At 44.4% G+C, this 22,832-nt stretch overlaps 1 protein-coding gene across 1 annotated transcript in view; it reads right to left on the bottom strand.

The window, feature by feature from the left end:
* Window positions 1–22,832, bottom strand: part of LOC103186697 (collagen alpha-3(VI) chain) — an 83,011-nt gene that overhangs the window by 35,233 nt on the left and 24,946 nt on the right. The window contains exons 8-24 of the mRNA XM_042336498.1: window positions 21,716–22,312; window positions 20,238–20,834; window positions 18,203–18,805; window positions 17,206–17,817; window positions 15,060–15,650; window positions 11,442–12,047; window positions 9,508–10,116; window positions 7,767–8,113; window positions 4,764–4,842; window positions 4,331–4,476; window positions 4,135–4,227; window positions 3,256–3,309; window positions 2,554–2,625; window positions 2,422–2,448; window positions 1,588–1,632; window positions 1,431–1,484; window positions 1,089–1,151 (exon numbers count right to left, since the gene is read on the bottom strand). Of these exons, the coding sequence (XP_042192432.1) occupies window positions 1,089–1,151; window positions 1,431–1,484; window positions 1,588–1,632; window positions 2,422–2,448; window positions 2,554–2,625; window positions 3,256–3,309; window positions 4,135–4,227; window positions 4,331–4,476; window positions 4,764–4,842; window positions 7,767–8,113; window positions 9,508–10,116; window positions 11,442–12,047; window positions 15,060–15,650; window positions 17,206–17,817; window positions 18,203–18,805; window positions 20,238–20,834; window positions 21,716–22,312 (5,195 nt within the window). The remainder of the gene's footprint in view (window positions 1–1,088; window positions 1,152–1,430; window positions 1,485–1,587; window positions 1,633–2,421; window positions 2,449–2,553; window positions 2,626–3,255; window positions 3,310–4,134; window positions 4,228–4,330; window positions 4,477–4,763; window positions 4,843–7,766; window positions 8,114–9,507; window positions 10,117–11,441; window positions 12,048–15,059; window positions 15,651–17,205; window positions 17,818–18,202; window positions 18,806–20,237; window positions 20,835–21,715; window positions 22,313–22,832) is intronic.

Raw genomic sequence — 22,832 nt, 5'->3', positions numbered from 1 at the left:
TTTCTCCTTTGCGGAAAATAGTCCAGGGTCTTCTTGGGGCTGAGCTGGCTCCAAGGTGACATGCTTGGTAACAGAATGTTGGAATCAAGTCAACCCTGTGGAGTGGACTCAGTAGCCTGGTTCTGAGTACTGCACAGCACTGATGATGGACAGCTCAGCCAGCCTGGCCCATTTGGCAGAATCTGCGGGGGAGCAACAATTCTTCCTACTGGACAAGTAGTTAGGGGAGGGTATCGATTTATGAGACCTTTCAAGACTTGTAGACCTTTGTATTACCCACCCGCTGACAGTATTTGAAGACCAAAATTCACCTTGTCCACAGACACTTCTATATTAAATGGACTTAGGTTCAGCATAGGCTGAATTTTTGTTTTGGTCAACCACATGCGGAAACCCATCATCATGTTTAAGTGTACCCAAACCAAGCTGAGAATTCCATGCATTCCACCTACACTTGGAAATTTCAGAGATAGATTGTTGCACTGGAAGGCACACTCTCTCCCTGGAGGGTCGCATCTAGCTTACCTAATTCCAGAAAGTATTAGGCATAGGTTGGCAAGAGCCAAGGCTTGGGGACCCCCAGAGTGTGCATGGCGTACTGCTGGAGTCTAACTAGCTAAAAACACATAGCCATTGATATATGTGAGAACTTCATATTTGTTAGAATAAACGTTGATATTGCTAAACTCATTGTGAATTTTTTTTTCCCAGTTCTCATTCAGGGTTCCACTGAAAGGTAAAAATTCCATTCAGGGTTAACGCTCAGTGCCTTTGATTACATGACTCAAATGGGGACGTCCCATTGGTGATGGACATCGCTAAAGGCAATGCATGTAACACTGAACAGAATTCTTACCCCATGAAGCTAATCTTGTTGGTAACTTATAAACATGAAAAACATGCCTTGCAACTCCTTTATCAATTTGCAGTAAACAGGATCTAACATAAGAGAACGAGCTGAATGTTAAACAACGAATGTAATCCTTGAATACTCTGCTCTGTTTCAAATTACCTGCAGCTCAGCCACTTCCAATAGTTGAAAATTAAACAGATTGGAATATGGGTTTGAAGTTATTTCTGCAGCTTACCGGGTCACCTCGATGCCCCATTTCACCTCTTTCTCCTCTCCCACCTTTGGCTCCTTTCAAACCCTGCACAGAAAGAAGTATTAGTTAACATACAGCTTGATTTGACTGTGTTATTGCTAAGTATGTACAATTTCAACCCTCGGTACATTCATCTGTCTCTATTTATCTGCCCCTAAGTAGCTCAGACACTATGAGTGTGTTTATCTTAACATCTGCCTGTATCTCTATAACTGTCTGTGTTTGAAAATTGTATAAATACCGTACGTAACCCAAACTATTTGCAAATGCTAATACCATTAAGTGACGAATGGCCATATTATGGAAAACACTATGTAGACTTACCCGGGGACCCAGGTCACCTCTTTCTCCTGACGGGCCTGCTATTCCATATATTCCCTGCAAGGGAAATAAAGATGGCATTTAATACAATGTTGCAGCAATCCAAGCAAATTATTGGCAAGTGAAAGGAAGGCGTGGAACATAATGGTCCGTAACATACCTGCTCGCCATTTATTCCATCAAGACCAAGTTCTCCGTCTAGACCCTACCAAAGAGAAGACAAACAGCGATAAACAAAACACAAAATACTGCAGATGCTGGAAATCTGAAAATAAGAACAGAAGTCACTGGGAACACTCAGCAAGTCAGGCAGCGTCTATGGAGAAAGGAAAGTGAGTCAACGTTTCGGGTCCTCGACCCTTCTGGGGTTGTGGCGAAGGGTCATGGATCCAACAAGTTGACTCACTTTTCCATCTCCAAAGATGCTGCCTGACCTGCTGAATGTTCCCAGTGACTTCTGTTTTTGTTTACAAACAGCAATAAGATAGTTTGGATGATAAAGGCCATTCGGTTCAACTAATCTCAAGCTCACACCAACCCCACGATCACAGTAGTCATGCCATTTCGTAAATGAGTTCCAGGGTCCTGCTTTTATCGTACTTCCCAGTAACCTATTGTAGCTGGTAATTATGCTTTGTAAAGGAATACTTTTTGATGTCTGGCCTAGAGTTGCTTTTCTCAATCCAAAAATTTGCCCTCTTGCCTTGCTGCATTTACATATCTGGAAGTATGTGTTCTGGGTTTAAGGTCTCAATCCAATTTAGCATCTTACATACCTCTATAATAATAATAATTATAATAATCCTTGCATTAATGTATAGCCCCACCTGGGAATCGAACCCGAGTCCTCTCGTTTGTGAAGCAAGTACTCAAACCAATACAGTACAGGATTCCAAGGACTATAAGGTCCCCTCTGAGACTGAAAAGCTATAGAATAAGAAGCACAGTCAAAAATAGCAACTGCTGCTGCAGGCTCGCCAGGCTAGGTACATACCTTATCTCCTGGATATCCACGGGTGCCCTGTTTTTGAAAGAAAAGCAAAGATTACTTGTGTGCAACTGTAAAATATTCTTTTGGAATTTGATGATAAGTCACCCAGCTGTTGGAAGACATATCCGGGGTTACCTTCATTCCACCTTGTCCTTGGCATCCCTGAAAGCCTTGAGTTCCATTTACACCAGGCGGACCTCTCTCACCCTGTGACAGACACACAAGAATTTAATAATAATAATAATATTAATCCTTGCATTTGATATAGCGCTTGATACATCTTCTAGACATCTCAAAGCGCTTCACAGAATATGTTGTAAAGTGAATTGACTGTATATTTGTGGGCGAAACGCAGCAACCAATTGCGCCCAGCAGTGTTCCACAAACAGTTGTGGATTGAAAATGATCAATTTATTACTGTTTTGTTTTGAAGGGATTATTATTAGGCGTGTGGAGTAAGGAAACTTGCCCAAGGTTTCACCCTGCCTGGAATTCAACCCAGGTGTCTCACTTGCAAGGCGAGTGCTCTAACCACTGAGCTACAGGCATCACAAATTTGGTTCAGATGAAGTAGGGCCCTCTGGCCTTTTTGATGTCATGTTTTTTTTGGGGAGGATCGGCTGGGCATCTGATACAGTTTGCACAAGAGGGAGAAGGGTTGCATTGGAGCAGGTTGCATGGGCAGAAGGCAAACTGTATTACCGGGAGTAGGAATTTGTAATTCCGGTTGATCGAAACAACATGAAAAGGGCTACAGAACATTCTGATGTGACAGTTCGCCAATTACATATTTGATGAGGAAGCAGGGAGTATGCAACAATTACAGGTTGTACTTACTGGTCCACCTTCATATCCTGGATGACCACTGAATCCTTTAGGACCTGGGTTACCCTGGAGGAAGGACAATGCAGGACAATGAATAAATCTGTTTGGGACATTTTCACCTCTGTGCTGCCTTATTTTTAATACACTTCCAGGTTTACAATGCCCTGGGTATACTTGCTTGTTGTCTCGCTTATAGTACATTTTGAAACTCTGTTCATCAGTAAATGTACTACCCACGGAGGTGAGTGTGTTTGATTCTTGGCTTGGTGATAAATGTCCTGACTCTGACACTGTTAACTAATAATGCTCTCAGCAGCACCATCAGTGCATTGATGGCCAACAGGGAACCACTCCCTTATACAGGAAGTGTGAGTCCAGTTCAAAAGGGCTTGTTCGTAGATAATATTGGTTGTATTATCTATTACTAGTGGAAATGCCAAGAAATGGAAGAGAGCTTTAGCAAACGCAGGGTTACAGAATGTGGGACCCTCCATAACGCAACCATGGGAGAAACCACTGGAATCTTAAAATGTTTTCACAAACTTCTGTAAAGTGTAGTGACTATGTATGTTTAAGTGGACAAACAGCCTACTTGTAAGTAGTAATGTTGCATGATTTTTATCTGAGGGATTGTTGGCCAGAAACTAGGAGAAACTCCCTTCTCTTTTCCAATAGTGCCATGGGATTTTTAATGCCCATCTGAATGAGTTCTCAGTTTAACGTCACCTATAATGCAGCGCTCCCCAAGCACTGCACAGCAGCATCAGCAGAGACTATGAGCTGAAAGTCCGCAACTTCTAACCCAGCGACTAGAACGCTACTGACTGAGCCAAGTTGACACCTACCTGTTGATAACATGTAAAATGCGAACTGCTTGGTAGGTTTACTTACCTTCAGGCCTCGTGGTCCCTGAGGACCTTTGTCACCAGACTGACCAAGACACTTGCAAGGGACATCACAGCATACTCTCTCTGCAATGTTATCCTGTCAAGATAAAGGCACACAGCAGTTTTGGCAATAAATTGTTCAGATAAGGACACTTTAAAATTAATTTTAAAACAACCCTAAGTAAATAATTTAATCTTACAAGTTCTTCCGCCAACTCATATTCTAAATCCAGCTGGCTGATTGACAGTGGTCTCCTGTACCGAAACCCTCGGCCAAACTCCAGCAAGGCAGCTTCTTCAAACCCTGCTACGTTCTCCATGGCAACCAACAGCAATGAGTGGATACCTGTTGGGAGACAGAAGAAAGAAGCAGCACATCAGCTATTTAAATGCGATTTTTTTCTTCCCCCGTCATTTTGCTCTCTGAAAAGAGGTCAGGCTTGGTTATGGTGCCCTGTTCACATGTGAACAAAGGCCATTGAGGTTGGGTACTGGAGGGCAACATGTGCAACGAAGATGCCAGACCGCGAGTAGAGAGGCGTAGGCCAATGAGGAGAGGATCAGAAAATAATTGGACATGCTAACGTTTCTAAAAAATACTAGACATGGGGAGGCAGATGAACATTGTTATACCTCCTCTTCGTAATGTCTCGGCTTCTGCCCTTAATGTGTTAATGTCTTCATCGAGCCCGTCCGTGAAATGGATTATGACCTATAAAAGGAGGAAACGACATTTGAGCAAAAGCTGCCAACAGCAACATCAATTACATTTAGTCTCCCACAAAACACACAGTCAATCCTCTTGACAGTATATCTTGTGAAGCACTTTGAGATGTCTCGAAACATGATAATGTGTAATATTAAATGCAATTGCAAGAATTATTATTTAACATCGGGAGGATGTTTCAAAGCACTTTTCACACAACTGACCGAGAAAAGAAGGGCTAAATGACATTTGGAGTGTCCATCCAGAAATGTCAATCACTTTGAGATCTCCTTCCAATGTGAAAGACGCCATATAAATGAAAATTATCTTGTATTTAATAATAATTCTTCATTTGATATAGCTTACACATCAAAGTATATCAAATGCAAGGATTATTATTATTATTATTATAAAGTGCTTTGCAGGATTTACTGTAAAGCATTTTATAAACACACAGGAAGCAGGGAGTCTATGTGTACTTTGTAGATGAATACAGCAGCTAATTTGCACACAGCAATGTCCCACAGAGAGCCAGGGATTGAGTGACCAACTTTATTTGGGGGATTATTAACAAGGAGACTGAGTAAAACTCCTTTCTCTTTTTGAATCATCCCATGGGATCTTCAACGACCACTTGAACAGGCAGACAGGACCTTGGTTTAAAGTCTCACCTGACAGTTACTCCAACAATGCACAGGAGTGCCATCCTGTACTGGGAATTCAAAATCCTGACATAGGGCTTGAATCCACAATCTTATAACTCGAAAGTGTGAGTGTTACCAACTGAGCGAGGCTGACTCATTTAAAGAGGAATGGAAATAAACTGTACTTTGATGAAATCATTCAATAGTATTGACTGGGATTTGATTAGACAGGCTCTGTGGCTGTACAGCCCTCCCTTGGAGCTCAGTCAACTCCCTTTGGGGAAACCAAGATTGTGCATTTGGGGTACTGATGGAGTCTAACCAGCTAAAACCACAAAGTTTGCCATTTGAAAGCAAGCTTCCCACTGCTTGTACCGCTAGGCTCATCCTACCCTTAGGGCTTTGACTTGTGGGGTTAGCAGGAGTTGAATGGGAAGAATCCCTGCTTCCAGTGACTGGTCTGGCCCGCCTGCAAATGGGACAGGTAGGTTGGTCTGTTATCAGCAGTGCAGGAGAGCCCGTTTAAGAGGATAAGGTGGGAAGTGAAATAGGGGAGTTATCCCAAGAGTGGAATCAATAGGACTTTGGGCCTTTTACCACTCTGTGTATCTACATACACTGCCTTACTTAGGTGCTATCTGCAATGTTTGGGGTGATGGATACAGAAGAGAATGCGCCAATCCAGAATTTTAACACGCAGTTGAAAGTGACTGGCAATATTGGTGTCTATTATATGCAACATGCATTTCCACAAAATACATTTTACGCACATAAGGAAAGGGTAGAATTAAAAAATGGTAACAGAGCTAAGTTATTACTGGGGGTCTACTATAGACCTCCAAGCCAGGGTGAAAGCCTTGATCTGGAACTGTGGGATGAGATAAGGAACAACAACAGCAACAACAAAATTACATTTATATAGCGCCTTTCACATTGGGAGGACGTCCCAAGGCGCTGGACAGACAGAGTTACGGAACCAAGCTGAGGGTCGGGGGTGGGGGAGGACAGGGGGGGAAGCAGGGAGATTGAAAGCACGGTCAAAGAGGAGGGTCTTGAGGAGGGTCTTGAAGGTGACGAGGGAGGGGGCGAGACGGAAGAACTGTGGGATGGAGTTCTAGAGGGTGGATGCAGAGTGGCGGAAGGCCTGCCCACCGATAGTGGAGCAAGCAAGGTGGGGAATGTGAAGCAGGCCGGAGCCCGTTGAGTGGAGGGAATGAAAGGATGGTAGGGGGTTAGGAGATCGGCGATGTAGGGGGGAGCAAGACCAAGGAGGGCTTTGAAGGTGAGGACCAGGATCTTGAAATGTATGCAAGGGGCCAACCATTGTGGTTGGAGATTTTAACTTAACTGAAATTGATTGGGATAATAATGTGTCCACTGGTAAGATAGGGAAGGGGTTTCTAGAGTTAAAGGAAGACTTTTATGACTCAGTTTGTAAAAGAGCCAAAGGGGAGATAACAACTTGGATTTGATAATGAACAACAGGAACGACCAAATCTCCAACATAAAGGTGGGAGAAGCAGTAAGCATCAGTGATCACAATACAGTCACATTTGACTTTTTTTTTCTTTTCGACCGCGCCTTTGGTCACCTTCCTCCCCCTCCCCCTGGCTCGGCCCCAGAATCCGTTACTGTGAAGCACTCTGAGATGCTGTCCAGCATGGAGGGCGCTATATAAATCCAAGTTGTTGTTGTTGTTGACATCACAAGAGTTGGTGAGGTTCTAAAAACCCAAACAAAACTGCCAATCTGTTTCAACTTGTCCAGAATAGTAAAACCAGAGGACATGGCCTGAGACTGAAGGGGGGTAAGTTCAGAACAAATCTACTCAAACACTATTTCAGTGAGCGAATAGTGAACCTGTGGAACAGGCTCCCTAGGGAGACGGTTGAAGCAGGAAGTATTGATTCTTTCAAATACAGATTAGATAGTGTTCTTTGAGGAAATAACATTATAGGATATAGTACATGGGTAGTTTGGGACATATGTGCATATGACTCCCAGGAAGGTGGAAAGCAAACTAGATGAACCTTGGTCTTTTATTGTCTAGCATTTCTTATGTTCTTATGTTCTGTAACGGCAGGTGTAAAATGCACTCTGTGGAAATGTATGTATACAGAATAATTGCATAAGACCTGATTTATGCAACTGACAGTTAAAATAGGATTAACCAAGTCAGTATCCCATCAATTAGTTTTGTTTCCTTTACATGCGGTTTATACCCACATTATTATCACATGGTGCGTAACAATCTCCCAACATGAAAATATGTATTGAAAGACTTACCTTCACACCAGCAGAGCTGCGGTCTCTAAAGGCTTGCAAGTATGCATTTAAAGTCCTTGTGTCGAGGACGTATGGAGCATCATCTCTCAGGGTTTGGAAATTTTTCATTATTTCGGGTGTGTAGTCTTCAAAGTCGAAGAATTTCCGCTGGCCTCCACGACTGTAGGCCATGATGCCGACTCTCACCACTGGCACCTTTGAGCCAGAGCAACTTAATGTCCGTAACTGGGAGATTCTCTGCATAACATCTCCCACCTTGGACTCCAAAACCCTCAGAGGTACAAAGACGTTGTCTCCACGACCACCACTGCTGACATCTAAGCCAAGCAAAATGTCGATGTTGCAGTCTGAGGATGGAACAGAGAGAAAGGCCTTAGCACCTAAATGTAACAGTTATAAAATGAAGAAACTTAATCATGATTCTTAGATTCAACAAAGCCCCTTTTACATGGGAGGACATCAAAGCGCATGAGATACTGTAAAGTGGAGAGGCTATGTATTTATTGGCAAATGCAGCAGCCTATTTTGCACAGCATGCAACACCACAAACAGCTATGGAGTGAATGACCGATTTTATTTGGGGGACTGTTGGCCAGGATATTGGGAAAAACTCCACTCTCTTTTCCAATCGTGCCATGGGATCCAAGTGTGGATGACCACTCATTTTGGAATTAGGATTCCAAACACCTTGCCTATCCTAGATGCATTTGGCCCGGCACCACAACAAACTGATATTTTTATTTTCCTTAAACAGAACCGTGGTTGGTTGTGCTTAAGGCAACCTTAGGCAGGGCTTTCTCGCGATCTAGCGGTGGAATGTTACTCTCATTTGTTTACTCTGTGGATCTGGTTGGAGCATCTCTCACACAAGGCTGGTATTGAGACAAATGTGGGAATGCTTCTGGCTGAGCAGCTCACCAAGGGAGCTGAGGCTCCGCTTATATGGAGTCCTGCATCACAGTGGTTAGCGCGGTCTTCTCACAAGTGAGAGGTCCCAGGTTCGATTTCCTGGCAGGGAAAAACCTTAGGCAAGCTTCATTATTCCACACAAGCTCTTTACTTAGCAGTAAGTAAGAACACGGATGTTAGTCAACTGGCGGATCACTTTCCAGGTTTAATAATCCCTCCAAAAAAAAATGTGGTCACTGACTCCCACCACTGTTTGTGGGACACTGTTGTGCCCACAAATTACAGTCAATCCACTTTACAATATATTCTGTGAAGCTCTTTGAGACATCTCAATGATGTGATAAAGCATTATATGAAATGCAAGGATTATTATTATTATCATCAGCATTATCATCAGCCTGAAAAAGATGCCTTGTGATACTTCCCTGATTTCTGAGACACTATCCTATGTAAAGGGTGTTATACAAATGCAAGTCGTTGTTGGTTTGAATGCCATGCCGTTATTTACCAGATGTGTGCTGAATAGTCTTTCCACCTCTACAGATGTTCTTCTAAATAAACAATCCTTGCACTTAATGTGTGTCTATAATGATGAAATAAAGCACTTTGGAAGCAATTGGATTCAAATATATTGACTGTATTTGTAGACAAAAGACTAAGTGATAGGTATTTATGACCAAATAGTTATAATATTCAGTGATTGTGTATTTTTCGAAATACTACATAGTGCATTCCCCACTAATATCATCAAGCACTTGTCTTAAGACATATGACCATTAGTTCTTAATTTATACCCATCCATTACTACTTCAGCGATCTCTCACATTCTTACCTTTCACTTTATCAGGCACTCTGGGACACAGTTCACCTGAAATGCTGTCAGCCAAGGTCAGCAAGATGTCCTCAGTCAGGCCAGACAGACCATTGTAGTTGGTGACCCTGAATGCTGCCGCCTGCTCACTTGCTATTTGGCTCATTTCATCCACATCGGCGTTTGGCAAAGCCACAGTGAAGAGCTTGATGTGTGAATCTCTCAGCTCTCTTGCAGCCAACAAGGCATCGTCGGTCGACTTCCCACCTGTTAAGAGGATAACAATCTGTGGCACCCCCTCGTCCACCCTGCTACCTGCCGGCCGGATTAGCTGCTGGGTTTTAATCTGCCTCAGGGCTTTCCCAGTGTTCAGCATCCTGCCCCCTTTGTACTGGATATTCTGGATGGCCTTGATGACACTCTCTCTGTCTGTGAAGGAATTGAGGAAGAATTCATGCGACACGTCTGAGCTATACTGGACCACGCCGACTTGGAACGATCCGTCATCCCTATAGCTCGCGTCCACTATGCTCCTGATGAACTCGATCAAAACTGGGAAGTTCGTCCGTCCGACGTTCATGGAACCATCCAAAGCAAACACAATGTCAGCCTTTTTCTGACGCAATGATGCTGTGAAGAAAGTTTAAAATATGGGGAGTTTACTTAATAGAAACGAATCATACTTGCAATCGATTCAGCGCTTATAACATTGCCAGTTAATAATGGCTTTCAAGGGCAGCTGTAAACACAGCAGCCAGTTTGGAAATAGTCATTAAATGAATGTGGAATTTTATCTGGGCGATTGCTGGCCAAAAGATCTTTCTGGTGCGCCTGAACAGGCAGACAGGATCTCAATTAATATTGTAGCAGAGGATGACAACTCTGACAATTCAGCTCTCCCCAGCACTGTACTGGACAGTAAACTCAACATCCTGCTGTGAGGCTTCATCCCACAACCATAGGTGAAAGTGCTAACAGCTGACCTGAGCTTAAATTTGAAATTTGTTGTGTGTTTGGCATTAAAATTTACTGCCAGTGATTGACTACAGTACACACTACACATGGAAACCCATCACTTTCCTTAATCTCCAAAACAAGCTACTGAGAGCTCCACATATGTAAGGTAATTTGTTATGGAGCTCCCTGGTTGTACCCTGCTCACTAATCCCAGAGTTTAGGCGCAGATGTCAAGAGCCAAGACTTGGGACACCAGAGTATGTGCTGGGTTAACTGTTGGAGTCAAACCAATTAAAATCTCATAGGTTATCATTGTTAGCAATGTCTGACACTTAGTTGGTGAGGAATATCTGAGGGTTGGGATGAAGTTGCTAGAAGGCATCTTATCTAGCTAGGATCACCCTACTCATTAAGACTTTGGTTTAGAGAGTCAATAGGAGCTGAGATGGAAGAATTCAACATCAACCGCGACGACATCTGAAAAGCGCCAGTTGAGTCCTTATTAGGTGGGTAGTAGGAACTCCAAGATTTGGAGCAAGATTTTTGGTGAGCAGCACAACTCACTATGAAATAAATGAGAGCATTGCCACCACACTCTTACAGACAGCTTGGACACGCATCACTATCCAGCCTGTTCTTTCCTGATTACATCGCAGGCCTCCCAATGCATCCATACAAGTCCCATGACAACAACAAGATTACATTTGTATAACGCCTTTCACGTCAGGAGGACATCCCAAGGTGCAAGACAGTGTACAGCATTTCAGACCCGAGCTAGGGTCAGGGTGGGAGAAGGGAGGGGTATTCCTGGTATTGATCTGTAAGAATCCTGTTGTGTTCTCTTCCCTCCCAAATACCAGAGCAGCTCTTAAATACTCACGCTCCCTTATCCACACACACACATTGAATTTTTGGCAAACTCCCCCCACCCCCCACCCCCCATCCATAAGAACCATAACCCTTTAATTAAAGGGTAAGAGGCAGCAGCAGGCACACACCTTCGGGTGTGGGGGGTTCGGGGGTCTCGTAATCCACTGGATTGACCATTAGCAGCTGGTTGCGAAGCGCCTCCTGCATGGTGGGGAGCAGCTGGAAGCTATTGAGAATGTACACGCTATAAGGCAGGGTTCCAATATTTTTCAACTCATCTCTGTCAGGGTTTTTTGCACCAACAGCAAAACTGTAAATTCCTGAATTTTTGATTAAATCTGAGGAAGCTCGGATGTCATCTTGGGACTTGCTGCTGGTAATGAGTATCAGATACTGTGGTACCCCCTCATCTTTCCTGCTTCCAGCTCTTGAGATGAAGTGGTTTTGAATAACAAAGTTCACAGCTGCCCCAGTGTTGAGCCTCAAGTCCCCTACAGGTCTAATGCGCCTGATGGCCCCCTGCAGGGAAACTTTCCTCTGATGGTCTTTGAGGAAGAACTCGGTTCTTGGTCTGTCACTGTACTGAGCCAGGCCAATTCGGATCTTGTTGGCTCCAATGTCAAGACTGTCAATTAGGTAAATGATGAAATCACGGATGTGAGCAAAATCTCCAGAGTTCACGTTTTTGGATCCGTCAACCAGAAACACTATGTCTTTCTTGGGATTGTCAGAACCTAGAAAACATTAGGTCAGTATGTTACTAGAGGAAATGGAAAAGCCACACAAGAGGAATGGGAGGCACATTACTGGGGTAAAGCATTAGAAGCATTGCTTTGGGTCAGACCAACAACAACTTGCAATTCCAGAAAGTATCAGATGCAGAGAGGCAATATAAATTGGAGGATGCCAAACTTGAGTTAGAAATAATAATAATTTAATAATAATCCTTGCAGTTTTCTATAGCACCATTCAGGACACAAGGACATCTTTCAAACCACTTCACAGGATATTCTGCAAAGGACCATGATATTGTTTTCAAATAACAGCGGGGTAAAGTGAGTGAATAACCAATTTTATCTGGGGGATTGTTGGCCAGGACACCAGGAGAAATTTTTGAATTTTGGAATAGTGCCATGCGATTATTATTAATTATTAATAATAATAATCCTTGCATTTAACATACGATACAAAATTACATTTGCATAGCACCTTTCATGTCGGTAGGACATCCGTAGGCGCTGGAGAGTCAGAGATTTGGACCTGAGCTCGGGTTGGGATAAGGGAGGGTGGAGGGCAGGAGGGTGGATAAAGTCAAAGAGGAGGATCTTGAGACATGCCTTGAAGGATGCAAGGCGAAGGAACTGTGGGATAGAGTTCCAGAGGGTGTGGGCAGAGAGACTGAAGGCCTGACAGCCAATGGTGGGATATGCCGGGTGGGGCCGAGCAGCGGACATGTTGGAATGAGCAAGGGCGTAGAGGGCCTTGAAGGCGAGGATGGGAATTTTGAACTTTATCCTCTGGGGGATGGGCGAGGGTGGGGGTGATGGGGTCACGCATCCTGATATGTGAGAGGACATGAGCTGCAGAGTTCTGGATGATCTGCAGCTTGTGGAGGGAAGAGTTGGGAAAGCCGACGGGCAGGGAGTTGGCGTAGTCGAGCCTAGATGTGATGAACGAGTGAATGGGGGTTCCAGCGGCCTGAGGGATCGGGGCAGAGCCGGGCAAAGGTGGGAAAAGGCAGAACAGATCATGCTATGGATGTGGGGCAGAAAAGACAGTTGTGGGTGAAAGAAAATGCCAAGGTTCTGGCCTGGCTCAGTAAGGTGGAGTGTGCATACATGGATGGTGATGCTTCCAGTGCCTGGGGTGTGGAGGCGCTGACAGGAGCCAATCACGAGGGACCTGGTTGACATTCAACTGCAGAAAGTTGGCTCTCATCCAGGACTTGATGTCTGACAAGACATTCTGTCAGGAAGCAGTGGACCTTGGATTCAAGAGTGGAGGAAGAGAAATAGAGTTGGGTGTCATCCGCATTCATGTGAAAGTTGACCCCGTGTCTGTCGATGATGTCACCAAGAGGAGCATGTACATGTTGAAGAGGAGTGAACCAAGGACAGAGCCCTGAGGAAAGCCGCACAAGACTTTGCAGGGGCTGGAGGACAAGCCATTTGTCGAGACAAAGTGGAGACAGTGTGAGCGGTAGGATCTGAAACACTCAAGGACAGAATTATGTAGGTTGAGGTGAGAGGAGGGGTAGTGGACGAGGATAGAGTGGTCAATGGTATCAAAGGCAGCAGAGATGTCAAGGAGGACGAGGAGGAGACAGAGGGAGCCCCGGTCACAGATGGACAAAATGTCATTTAGCACTTTGACCAGGGCAGTTTCTGTGTTTTGGGCAGCACAGAAACCCGATTGGAGGGGTTCGTACAGGGAGTGGCGGAAGAAGAAAGAGCAAAGCTGGGAAGCCACGATTCTTTCATGAACCTTGGAAAGGAAACGGAGGTTGGACATAAGGTTGGTAATTCTGAGAACAGGGATGGGACCAAGGAAGGTTTTTTTAAGGATGGGGTGATGATGGTTGAGAGGAGGGAGGAGAAGTCAGTGGAGAGCAAGAGGGGGTGAAGTGCAGGTTGAAGTCGCCTTGGATGAGGAGGCGTACAGAACAGAGGCAGAGGGAAGCTAGAAGGGTGGAGATGTCAGAGAGGAACATGAGGGAGGGCTTGTGGGGGGGTGATAAACAAGGAGAATTTTGAAGAAATGATTGGAGGGATGGTTGGAGGGTAAGGTGCTCGAACGAGAGAAATGAACCGGAGGAGTAAGGGGACTTGGACTTGGAGATGACCCACACCACCACCATGGCGGTTAGGTCGAGGTGTATAGTGGAAGGAAAAGCCGGGTGGTGTGGTCAAAGTCAAGAGGCATCACCTGGGGTGATCCAGGTTTTTGTGAGGGTGATGATATCAATGATTCCATCAACAATGAGGTCGTTGATGGCGAGGGCTTTATTGGAAAGGGAAAAGACATTTTGATATAGTGCCTTATCACATCGTTGAGACATCTCAAAGGGCTTCACTGTAAAGTTGTATGCTAGATTGACTATATGTTTTATGTATATGTTATGGCCAAAACGCACCAGCCAATTGCACACATGTGTTCCACAGACAGTCGTGATTGAGTGCCCAAATTATTATTTATTTATTTTTTCCCTCTGTGTGTGGAATGGAATACAAACACTCTCTCTCCCTGGAGGGACACATCCTTAACATCCATCTGAACAGGCAGACGGGACATTACTTCAACATCTCATCGGAAGGAACGCACCTCCAGCAATGCAACACACTCCCAGAACTGCAGTGGGCTGTCAGCCTAGACTGTGAGTTCAAAGTCCCAATGTGGGGCTTGAATCCACAATCTTTTGATTCAGAGGGGGGAGTGCTACCATCAAGGCAGTCTGACATCTAATACAGGAAAGTGAGATACAGGAAAGAAGAAAGAGGGTGTAAGATGACGAAAGGACAATTTGGGTGAATTAAAGCTGTTCAGAGAAGAATTGGCAACATAGAGAGAAAGCCTTTCATGAATGGTTCTAAGGGGAGAGTTCAGAGGATTGTCTACCGCAGTGCTCCACCCCAGGGTTCAGCAACTGAGGCATTTTTACATTATGTTGGCACATTATTACTAATATTAATAACCTGGTCAATCGGTTCAAACAATTTGATAAACACGGCAGAAAGATTATTCCTTACGTAATGTTTCGTGGATTGTGCTTATTTCAGTTGCTTTCATGTTCAATAAAGGCTTCAACAGACGTTGCTCAAGTGTTCCGACATCCCGCAGATCATCCACCTTGAAGATGTAATTGGGAGACAGTGAAATCCGTCGCAGCTCCTCATCATCCATATCCCTGGATCCAATAATGAAAGGCGCCACACCAGCTTCTTTCAGTGCCAGCGCCGCCTGACCAACATTATCGGTGGACTTGCCACCAGTGAACAGGATCAGAAACTGGGGCACGCCTTCCTCAATTCTGCTGCCAGCAGGCTTGATGAATAGGTTAGCTCTGACGAAAGCCAGTGCCATTCCAGTGTTAGCATTTGGTCCTCCTAAAACAGCAAGGTTTCTCACTGCTCCCAGGACCTCAGCCTTGGTGGAGTGAGTGTTTAAGAGGAAGTTCACCTTGGCTTCATTGCTGTACTGCACCACTGATATACGCACTTTGTTCATTCCAACATCCAAGTTGTCAACAACTTTAATAATGAAGCGTTGAATTGCAGGGAAAACACGTCTGAGTTTGTCTGATCCATCGATGAGGAACACAATGTCTCTCTTGATGGCACCTGGAGGTAGAAGAGAACCACCTGTTTACCTTTTCACCAATAAAAAATAGTCCTAACTCTCTCAAAAAAAAGTATTCCATACTATTCAATGAAAAGTAGTTTGGTGTAGCAATTTGAACTTTGCACTGACCCCTGGTTGACTTTGTATTAACCTAATCATCATTGTGGTTATATTATTCTTATTCTTCCCGAACTGGGGAGTGGGGTCTCCTTGGAGCTCAACTGGTTCCAAGATGACATGTTTGACAATCGAATGTCAGAATTGAGCCCAACCTCTGTGGCAGTCTCGATAATAATAATAATAATCCTTGCATTTGATATAGCGCCTTATCACGACTTCAAGACTTCTCAAAGGGCTTCACAGAATATAAAGTTAATTGACTGTATATTTTGTGGGCAAAACAGGGCAGTCAATTGCGTACAGCAGTGTCCCACAAACAGTGGTGGATCGAGTGACCAAAGTTTTTTTTTGAAGCAATTATTACCCCAGAACATCAATCTGCCTAATGACTAACAACCGAGTTCCTACTTACTGCTGGGTAAACAGAGGCATATGGAGTAAGGAAACTTGCCCAATGTTTCCACCTGCCGGGAATCCTCTCACTTGCAAGGCGAGTGCTCTAACCATTAAGCTTCAGAACTTCACTTCATATCATGAAGTGGGATATGAATACATATCCCACTTCAGTGACTGATCTGCCTTTACAAGTCCTGCCAACAGTGGCTGGGCTATGAATATATATCCCACTTCAGGATGTAAGCAAAATGCTGCTCAATAAGTTTACATTCCTGTCTTGCATTTTTCTTATGTTAAAACTCAACCACTAAGTTACAGGACTCCACTAGTCCGGTTCCTGAGCCATGCGGGTCCGCAGTACTCCAGCCTGGCTCGTTGGCAGAACTTGTATGGGCAGATCAGTCACTGAAGGCAGGGTTTCTTCACATTCAGCTCCCATTAAACCTGCAAGTCAAGCTCTGCTGTCCTGGCTGGACAAGCAGTGGGAAAGCTTGCAAGACAGTAATATCAACTGCAAGCTATGCAGTTTTAGCTGGTTAGACTCCAGCGGTATCCCAACTCACACTCTGGGGGTCCCCAAGCCTCGGTTCTTGCCAACCTGCACCTAATACTTTCCGAAATTAGGTAAGCAGGATGTATCCCTCCAGGAAGAAAGTACGCATCCCATTCCAACAATCTATCTCTGGAATTTTCATGGAATTCCATGGAATTCTCAATTTGGTTTGGATACTCTAAACCATGGTGATAGGTTTCCGCATGTGTCATACACTAGGCTGAACAAAAAAAACACAAATACCCATTGCAGCTGTAAAATTGCTGCCTAAATGTCACTCCCAAATATTTGTTTTGTGGGCGACAGGATCTTCGTTTAATGTCATATTTGCAGGACGGCATCGTAACGTTTTTACATAGAGGAGAATTAATGGCTGGAACAGCATAAGCAGAAAAGTATTTATGAAAAAATACTTGTTGTCATGGGAGGCTGGGGAGCAACAAAACACTTTTATGGATTCATGTTTTAAGCAAATGAAAGCTTACCTTCAGCAGCTAATTTGTTCCTGATTTGGATTATCTGAGCATTGTTCAGCTGGGTCAATGGGGCTACTATATCCTGTCTTATAGCCTGTGGGTCCTGCAATGTCTCTAAACTGAAGACATAATCGAGGGACAGTGAAATATCCTGCATTTCTTTTCTGTCTGCGTCCCTGGATCCAATGACAAAAGGCGCCACAGCAGCCAGTTTCAATCCGAGAGCTGCCTGTCTGACATCATCACTAGATTGACCAGACGTCAGGAGGATCAAAAACTGGGGCACTCCATCTTGGATTCTGCTGCCACCGTCCCTGGTGATTATATTTCTCCTGACGTACTCTAGAGCTGCACCAGTGTTAATTTCTCTCCCTCCTCGGTGGTTGAGGTTCTTTAATGCCGCCAGCAATTCCGGTTTGGTGGAGTAGGTGTTTAACAAGAACTCCACTTTCTGCTGGTCGCCATACTGGACAACACTGACCCGCACTTTGTCGGTTCCAATGTCAAGGTTCTCAGCTACGTTGATGATAAAGGTTTTGACGAGGGAAAAGGACCTTGAAGCCTTGTCTGAACCATCAACCAGGAACACAACATCTCTCTTCACACTCTGTGGGGTTGGATCTGGAAAATAGTCACAGGAAAACCATTTGAAATTTGTCTGTAAAAACTCCTTTATCTTTTTGACAGTGCCACGGGATCTTTAATATATTTCTGCGAAGGCAGACTGGACTTTAGCTTAATGTCTTATCTGAGGATGGCACCTCTGATAATGCAGCACAGGCCAGCACTGCACTTTAGTGTCTCTCTGGACTGTAAGTTCAAGTCCTGACAAGGTACTTGAACTCATGACCTTCTGATCCAGGATCATACATGATCCACGCAGTTTGCTGACACACAGCTGTGTTCCCAATCATCAAGTGGAGAACGTCCACTTACAGGAACAGCCAATCACACTATTGTGGGACAAAGCATACTCTAAAACACCAAAACCTACTACAAACCTTACCTACTATAATCCTTCCTTGGTCCACTATAACCCTTATCTGATCTCTGGTCAGAGTTGACAGAGGAGATTCGAGACGTTGTTCAAGTGTTCCGACATTCCGCAGATCATCCACACTGAAGACGTAGTCAGGGGACAATGAAATTTGCCGCAGCTCTTCATCGTCTGCGTCCCTGGATCCGATAGTGAAAGGCGCCACGCCAGTGCGTTTCAGTGCCAGCGCTGCCCGCCTAACATCATCGGTGGACTTGCCAGCAGTGAGCAGGATCAAAAACTGGGGCACGCCTTCCTGGATTCTGCTGCCACCATTGATCGTGAACACGCTCTTCGTGACATAGCTCAGCGCTTCCCCAGTGTTTGTCTGTCTCCCTCCTTTAAATCTGAGTCTTCTTATTGCATCCATCACATCCTGTTTGTTTGAGTGGCTGTTTAACAGGAACTCGGGTCTGGGATCATCACTGTACTGTACTACACTGACTCGCACTTTGTCACTTCCAACATCGAGTTTCTCCACCACTCTTGAAATGAAGCTCTGGACCGAAGGGAATGAGGATCTCATTTTTTCTGATCCATCAACCAGGAAAACAACATCTCTCTTAACAGCACCTGGAACACAAACGGAAATGGATTCCTGTTCAGCGTTCACTGTGTCTAAAACCCAAGTGCCTTGTGCAGTATCAAGATCAGGTGAATAAGCTGAAGGAATGTTTCTATCAAAGGAATTTCTGTCACTTTTCAAGAGTCAAAACTATATATTCTCCAACTAACGGTAAGTTCACTCAAAAATCGGACAATAGGTTGCAATCATCCGCCAAACCCGATCAATACTGGGGGCAGGATTTCTTCCCCTCAGCCAGAGAGCACTCTCAAAAAACATACAGTTTTAGCTGGTAATTTCCAGTAGTACCTGAACACACAGCCCAGGGAAACCTGTGGCCTGCAGGAGAGAAGTGACTCACGGGGATTTCAAGTATCTCAGCCCTCGCTCCCTCTGAACATTCACACAAGTCTAGGTGAGTCCGTGTTCGATCAGTAATGTATTTTCAGTTGATTGAATATTTCTTGATTAACGGCAAAGCTCGGCCAGAATTGCCAAATGCTTTGGGCGTCCTCCCAGCATAAATTGCATTATATTTTAAGAAGTGAGAAACCAGTTTCATTTGGGGGTATTATGTCCAGGATACCAGAGGAAACTCCCTTCTCTTCGAATAATGCCAAGGGATCTCGACTTACATATTGGTATGGTTCAGTTGTTTCTTGAACTGCTCAATAAATTGTTGCTCACCCCTGGATATCTTATTCTCCTGATGTTTAAAGTTATTCAAGACATAATGTAGATACAGCATTCCACATGTGCTCCTCCACTGACCCTTACATTATTATGCATGAAAATCTGTAGGTGCTATACTGTGTTAATTGCTAAAATGTGCTGTGTGCCTCCACTCTGGAGTTCCATCCTTGAGACTCTTTGATTTGCGCCTTTCCTCGTCTCCTTCAAAGTTAATCTGAAAACCTTCCTCTCTGACCACACCTTCAGTCATCTTTGGACGCCAACCCCCCAAATCTGACCCTCCAGTGCCTTGGGTTATCCTCCGGATGTGAAAGGCGCTCTAGGAGTATAATTGTTTTGTTGTTCTTCTTTTATATCATTTATATATTCATCTATATAATGTATAACTGATAATAATCCCTCCAAAAAACAAAATAATAATAAATTGGTCATTTTCAATTCAAGACTGCATGTGGGACACGCTGTGCGCAATTGGCTGCAGCATTTCGCCCACAAACATACGGTTAATTCAATTAGCAGCATATTCTGTGAAGTGCTTTGAGATGTCTAGAAGACGTGAAAAGCGCTACATCAAATACTGGGATTATTATTATTATTACAGTCCATCTGAAAAGCTGACGAGTCCTCAGTATTTAGGCTTCCAATATTTCTACATTTTACTTTGAGCTGTCCATGTGGGATTAGGAATATAGGAAGGGCTTCAATAGTAGGATTCAATAGGATACTCAACAGAAAGGGCCTCCTTACCTTCAAGGATCCTTCTCTGGATCTGGACTACCTGATCTCTGGTCAGAGTTGACAGAGGAGATTCGAGACGTTGCTCAAGTGTTCCGACATTCCGCAGATCATCCACCCTGAAGACGTAGTCAGGAGACAATGAAATTTGCCGCAGCTCTTCATCATCTGCGTCCCTGGATCCGATAGTGAAAGGCGCCACGCCAGTGTGTTTCAGTGCCAGCGCTGCCCGCCTAACATCATCGGTAGACTTGCCAGCAGTGAGCAGGATCAAAAACTGGGGCACGCCTTCCTGGATTCTGCTGCCACCATTGATCGTGAACACGCTCTTCGTGACATAGCTCAGCGCTTCCCCAGTGTTTGCCTGTCTCCCTCCTTTAACTCTGAGTCTTCTTATTGCATCCATCACATCCTGTTTGTTTGAGTGGCTGTTTAACAGGAACTCGGGTCTGGGATCATCACTGTACTGTACTACACTGACTCGCACTTTGTCACTTCCAACATCGAGTTTCTCCACCACTCTAGAAATGAAGCTCTGGACCGATGGGAATGAGGATCTCATTTTTTCTGATCCATCAACCAGGAAAACAACATCTCTCTTAACAGCACCTGGAACACAAACGGAAATGGATTCCTGTTCAGCGTTCACTGTGTCTAAAACCCAAGTGCCTTGTGCAGTATCAAGATCAGATGAATAAGCTGAAGGAATGTTTCTATCAAAGGAATTTCTGTCACTTTTCAAGAGTCAAAACTATATATTCTCCAACTAACATTTAGTTCACTCAAAAATCAGACAAAAGGTTCCAATCATCCGCTAAACTCAGTCAATACTGGGGGCAGGATGTCTTCCCCTCAGCTCCTTTAAACCATAGAAACCAAATCAGTGATCAGTAGGATGGTGCCGATATGAAGCAGGAAGCTTGCCAGAGGGCACTCTCAAAAATATGCGGTTTTAGCTGGTAATTTCCAGCAGTACCTGAATACAAAGCCGAGGGAAACCTGTGGCCTGCAGGTGAGAAGTGACTCACAGGGATTTCAAGTATCACAGCCGTCGCCCCCTCCGAACATTCACACAAGTCTAGGTGAGTCCGTGTTCGATCAGTAATGTGCTTTCAGTTTTTTCTTGATTGAATATTTTTGGTTAACGGCATAACTCTGGTGCCCGGCCAGATTTGACAAATGCTTTGGGCGTCCTCCCAGCATAAAACGCGCTATGTAAGTGAAATTTTTATTGTCAATTGCATTATATTCTCAGTGAGTAACCAGTTTCATTTGGGGCTGTTATGGCCAGGACATCAGAGGAAACTCCCTTCTCTTTCAAATAACGCCAAGGGATCCCTACAGTCCATTGTAAAAGTCTGATGAGTCCTCAGTATTTAGGATTCCAATATTTCTACATTTACTTTGAGCTGTCCATGTGGGAATAGGAATACAGGAAGGGCTTCAATAGTAGGATTCAATAGGATACTCAACAGAAAGGGCCTCCTTACCTTCAAGGATCCTTCTCTGGATCTGGACTACCTGATCTCTGGTCAGAGTTGACAGAGGAGATTCGAGACGTTGCTCAAGTGTTCCGACATTCCGCAGATCATCCACCCTGAAGACGTAGTCAGGAGACAATGAAATTTGCCGCAGCTCTTCATCATCTGCGTCCCTGGATCCGATAGTGAAAGGCGCCACGCCAGTGTGTTTCAGTGCCAGCGCTGCCCGCCTAACATCATCGGTGGACTTGCCAGCAGTGAGCAGGATCAAAAACTGGGGCACGCCTTCCTGGATTCTGCTGCCACCATTGATCGTGAACACGCTCTTCGTGACATAGCTCAGCGCTTCCCCAGTGTTTGTCTGTCTCCCTCCTTTAACTCTGAGTCTTCTTATTGCATCCATCACATCCTGTTTGTTTGAGTGGCTGTTTAACAGGAACTCGGGTCTGGGATCATCACTGTACTGTACTACACTGACTCGCACTTTGTCACTTCCAACATCGAGTTTCTCCACCACTCTAGAAATGAAGCTCTGGACCGATGGGAATGAGGATCTCATTTTTTCTGATCCATCAACCAGGAAAACAACATCTCTCTTAACAGCACCTGGAACACAAACGGAAATGGATTCCTGTTCAGCGTTCACTGTGTCTAAAACCCAAGTGCCTTGTGCAGTATCAAGATCAGATGAATAAGCTGAAGGAATGTTTCTATCAAAGGAATTTCTGTCACTTTTCAAGAGTCAAAACTATATATTCTCCAACTAACATTAAGTTCACTCAAAAATCAGACAATAGGTTCCAATCATCTGCCAAACCCGGTCAATACTGGGGGCAGGATTTATCCCCTCAGCTCCTTTTAACCGTGGAAACCAAATCAGTGACAGGTAGGGTGGTGCCGACTGGACATGAATCAGGAAGCTTGACAGAGAGCACTCTCAAAAAACATGCGGTTTTAGCTGGTAATTTCCAATAGTACCTGAATACAAAGCCGAGGGAAACCTGTGGCCTGCAGGCGAGAAGTGACTCACAGGGATTTCAAGTATCACAGCCCTCGCCCCCTCCGAACATTCACACAAGTCTAGGTGAGTCCATGTTCGATCAGTAATGTGCTTTCAGTTTTTTCT

Source organism: Callorhinchus milii, unplaced genomic scaffold (genome assembly GCF_018977255.1).
Source record: "Callorhinchus milii isolate IMCB2004 unplaced genomic scaffold, IMCB_Cmil_1.0 Scaffold6, whole genome shotgun sequence".
NCBI lineage: Eukaryota > Metazoa > Chordata > Chondrichthyes > Chimaeriformes > Callorhinchidae > Callorhinchus > Callorhinchus milii.
This window is presented reverse-complemented; position numbering and strand designations above follow the sequence as displayed.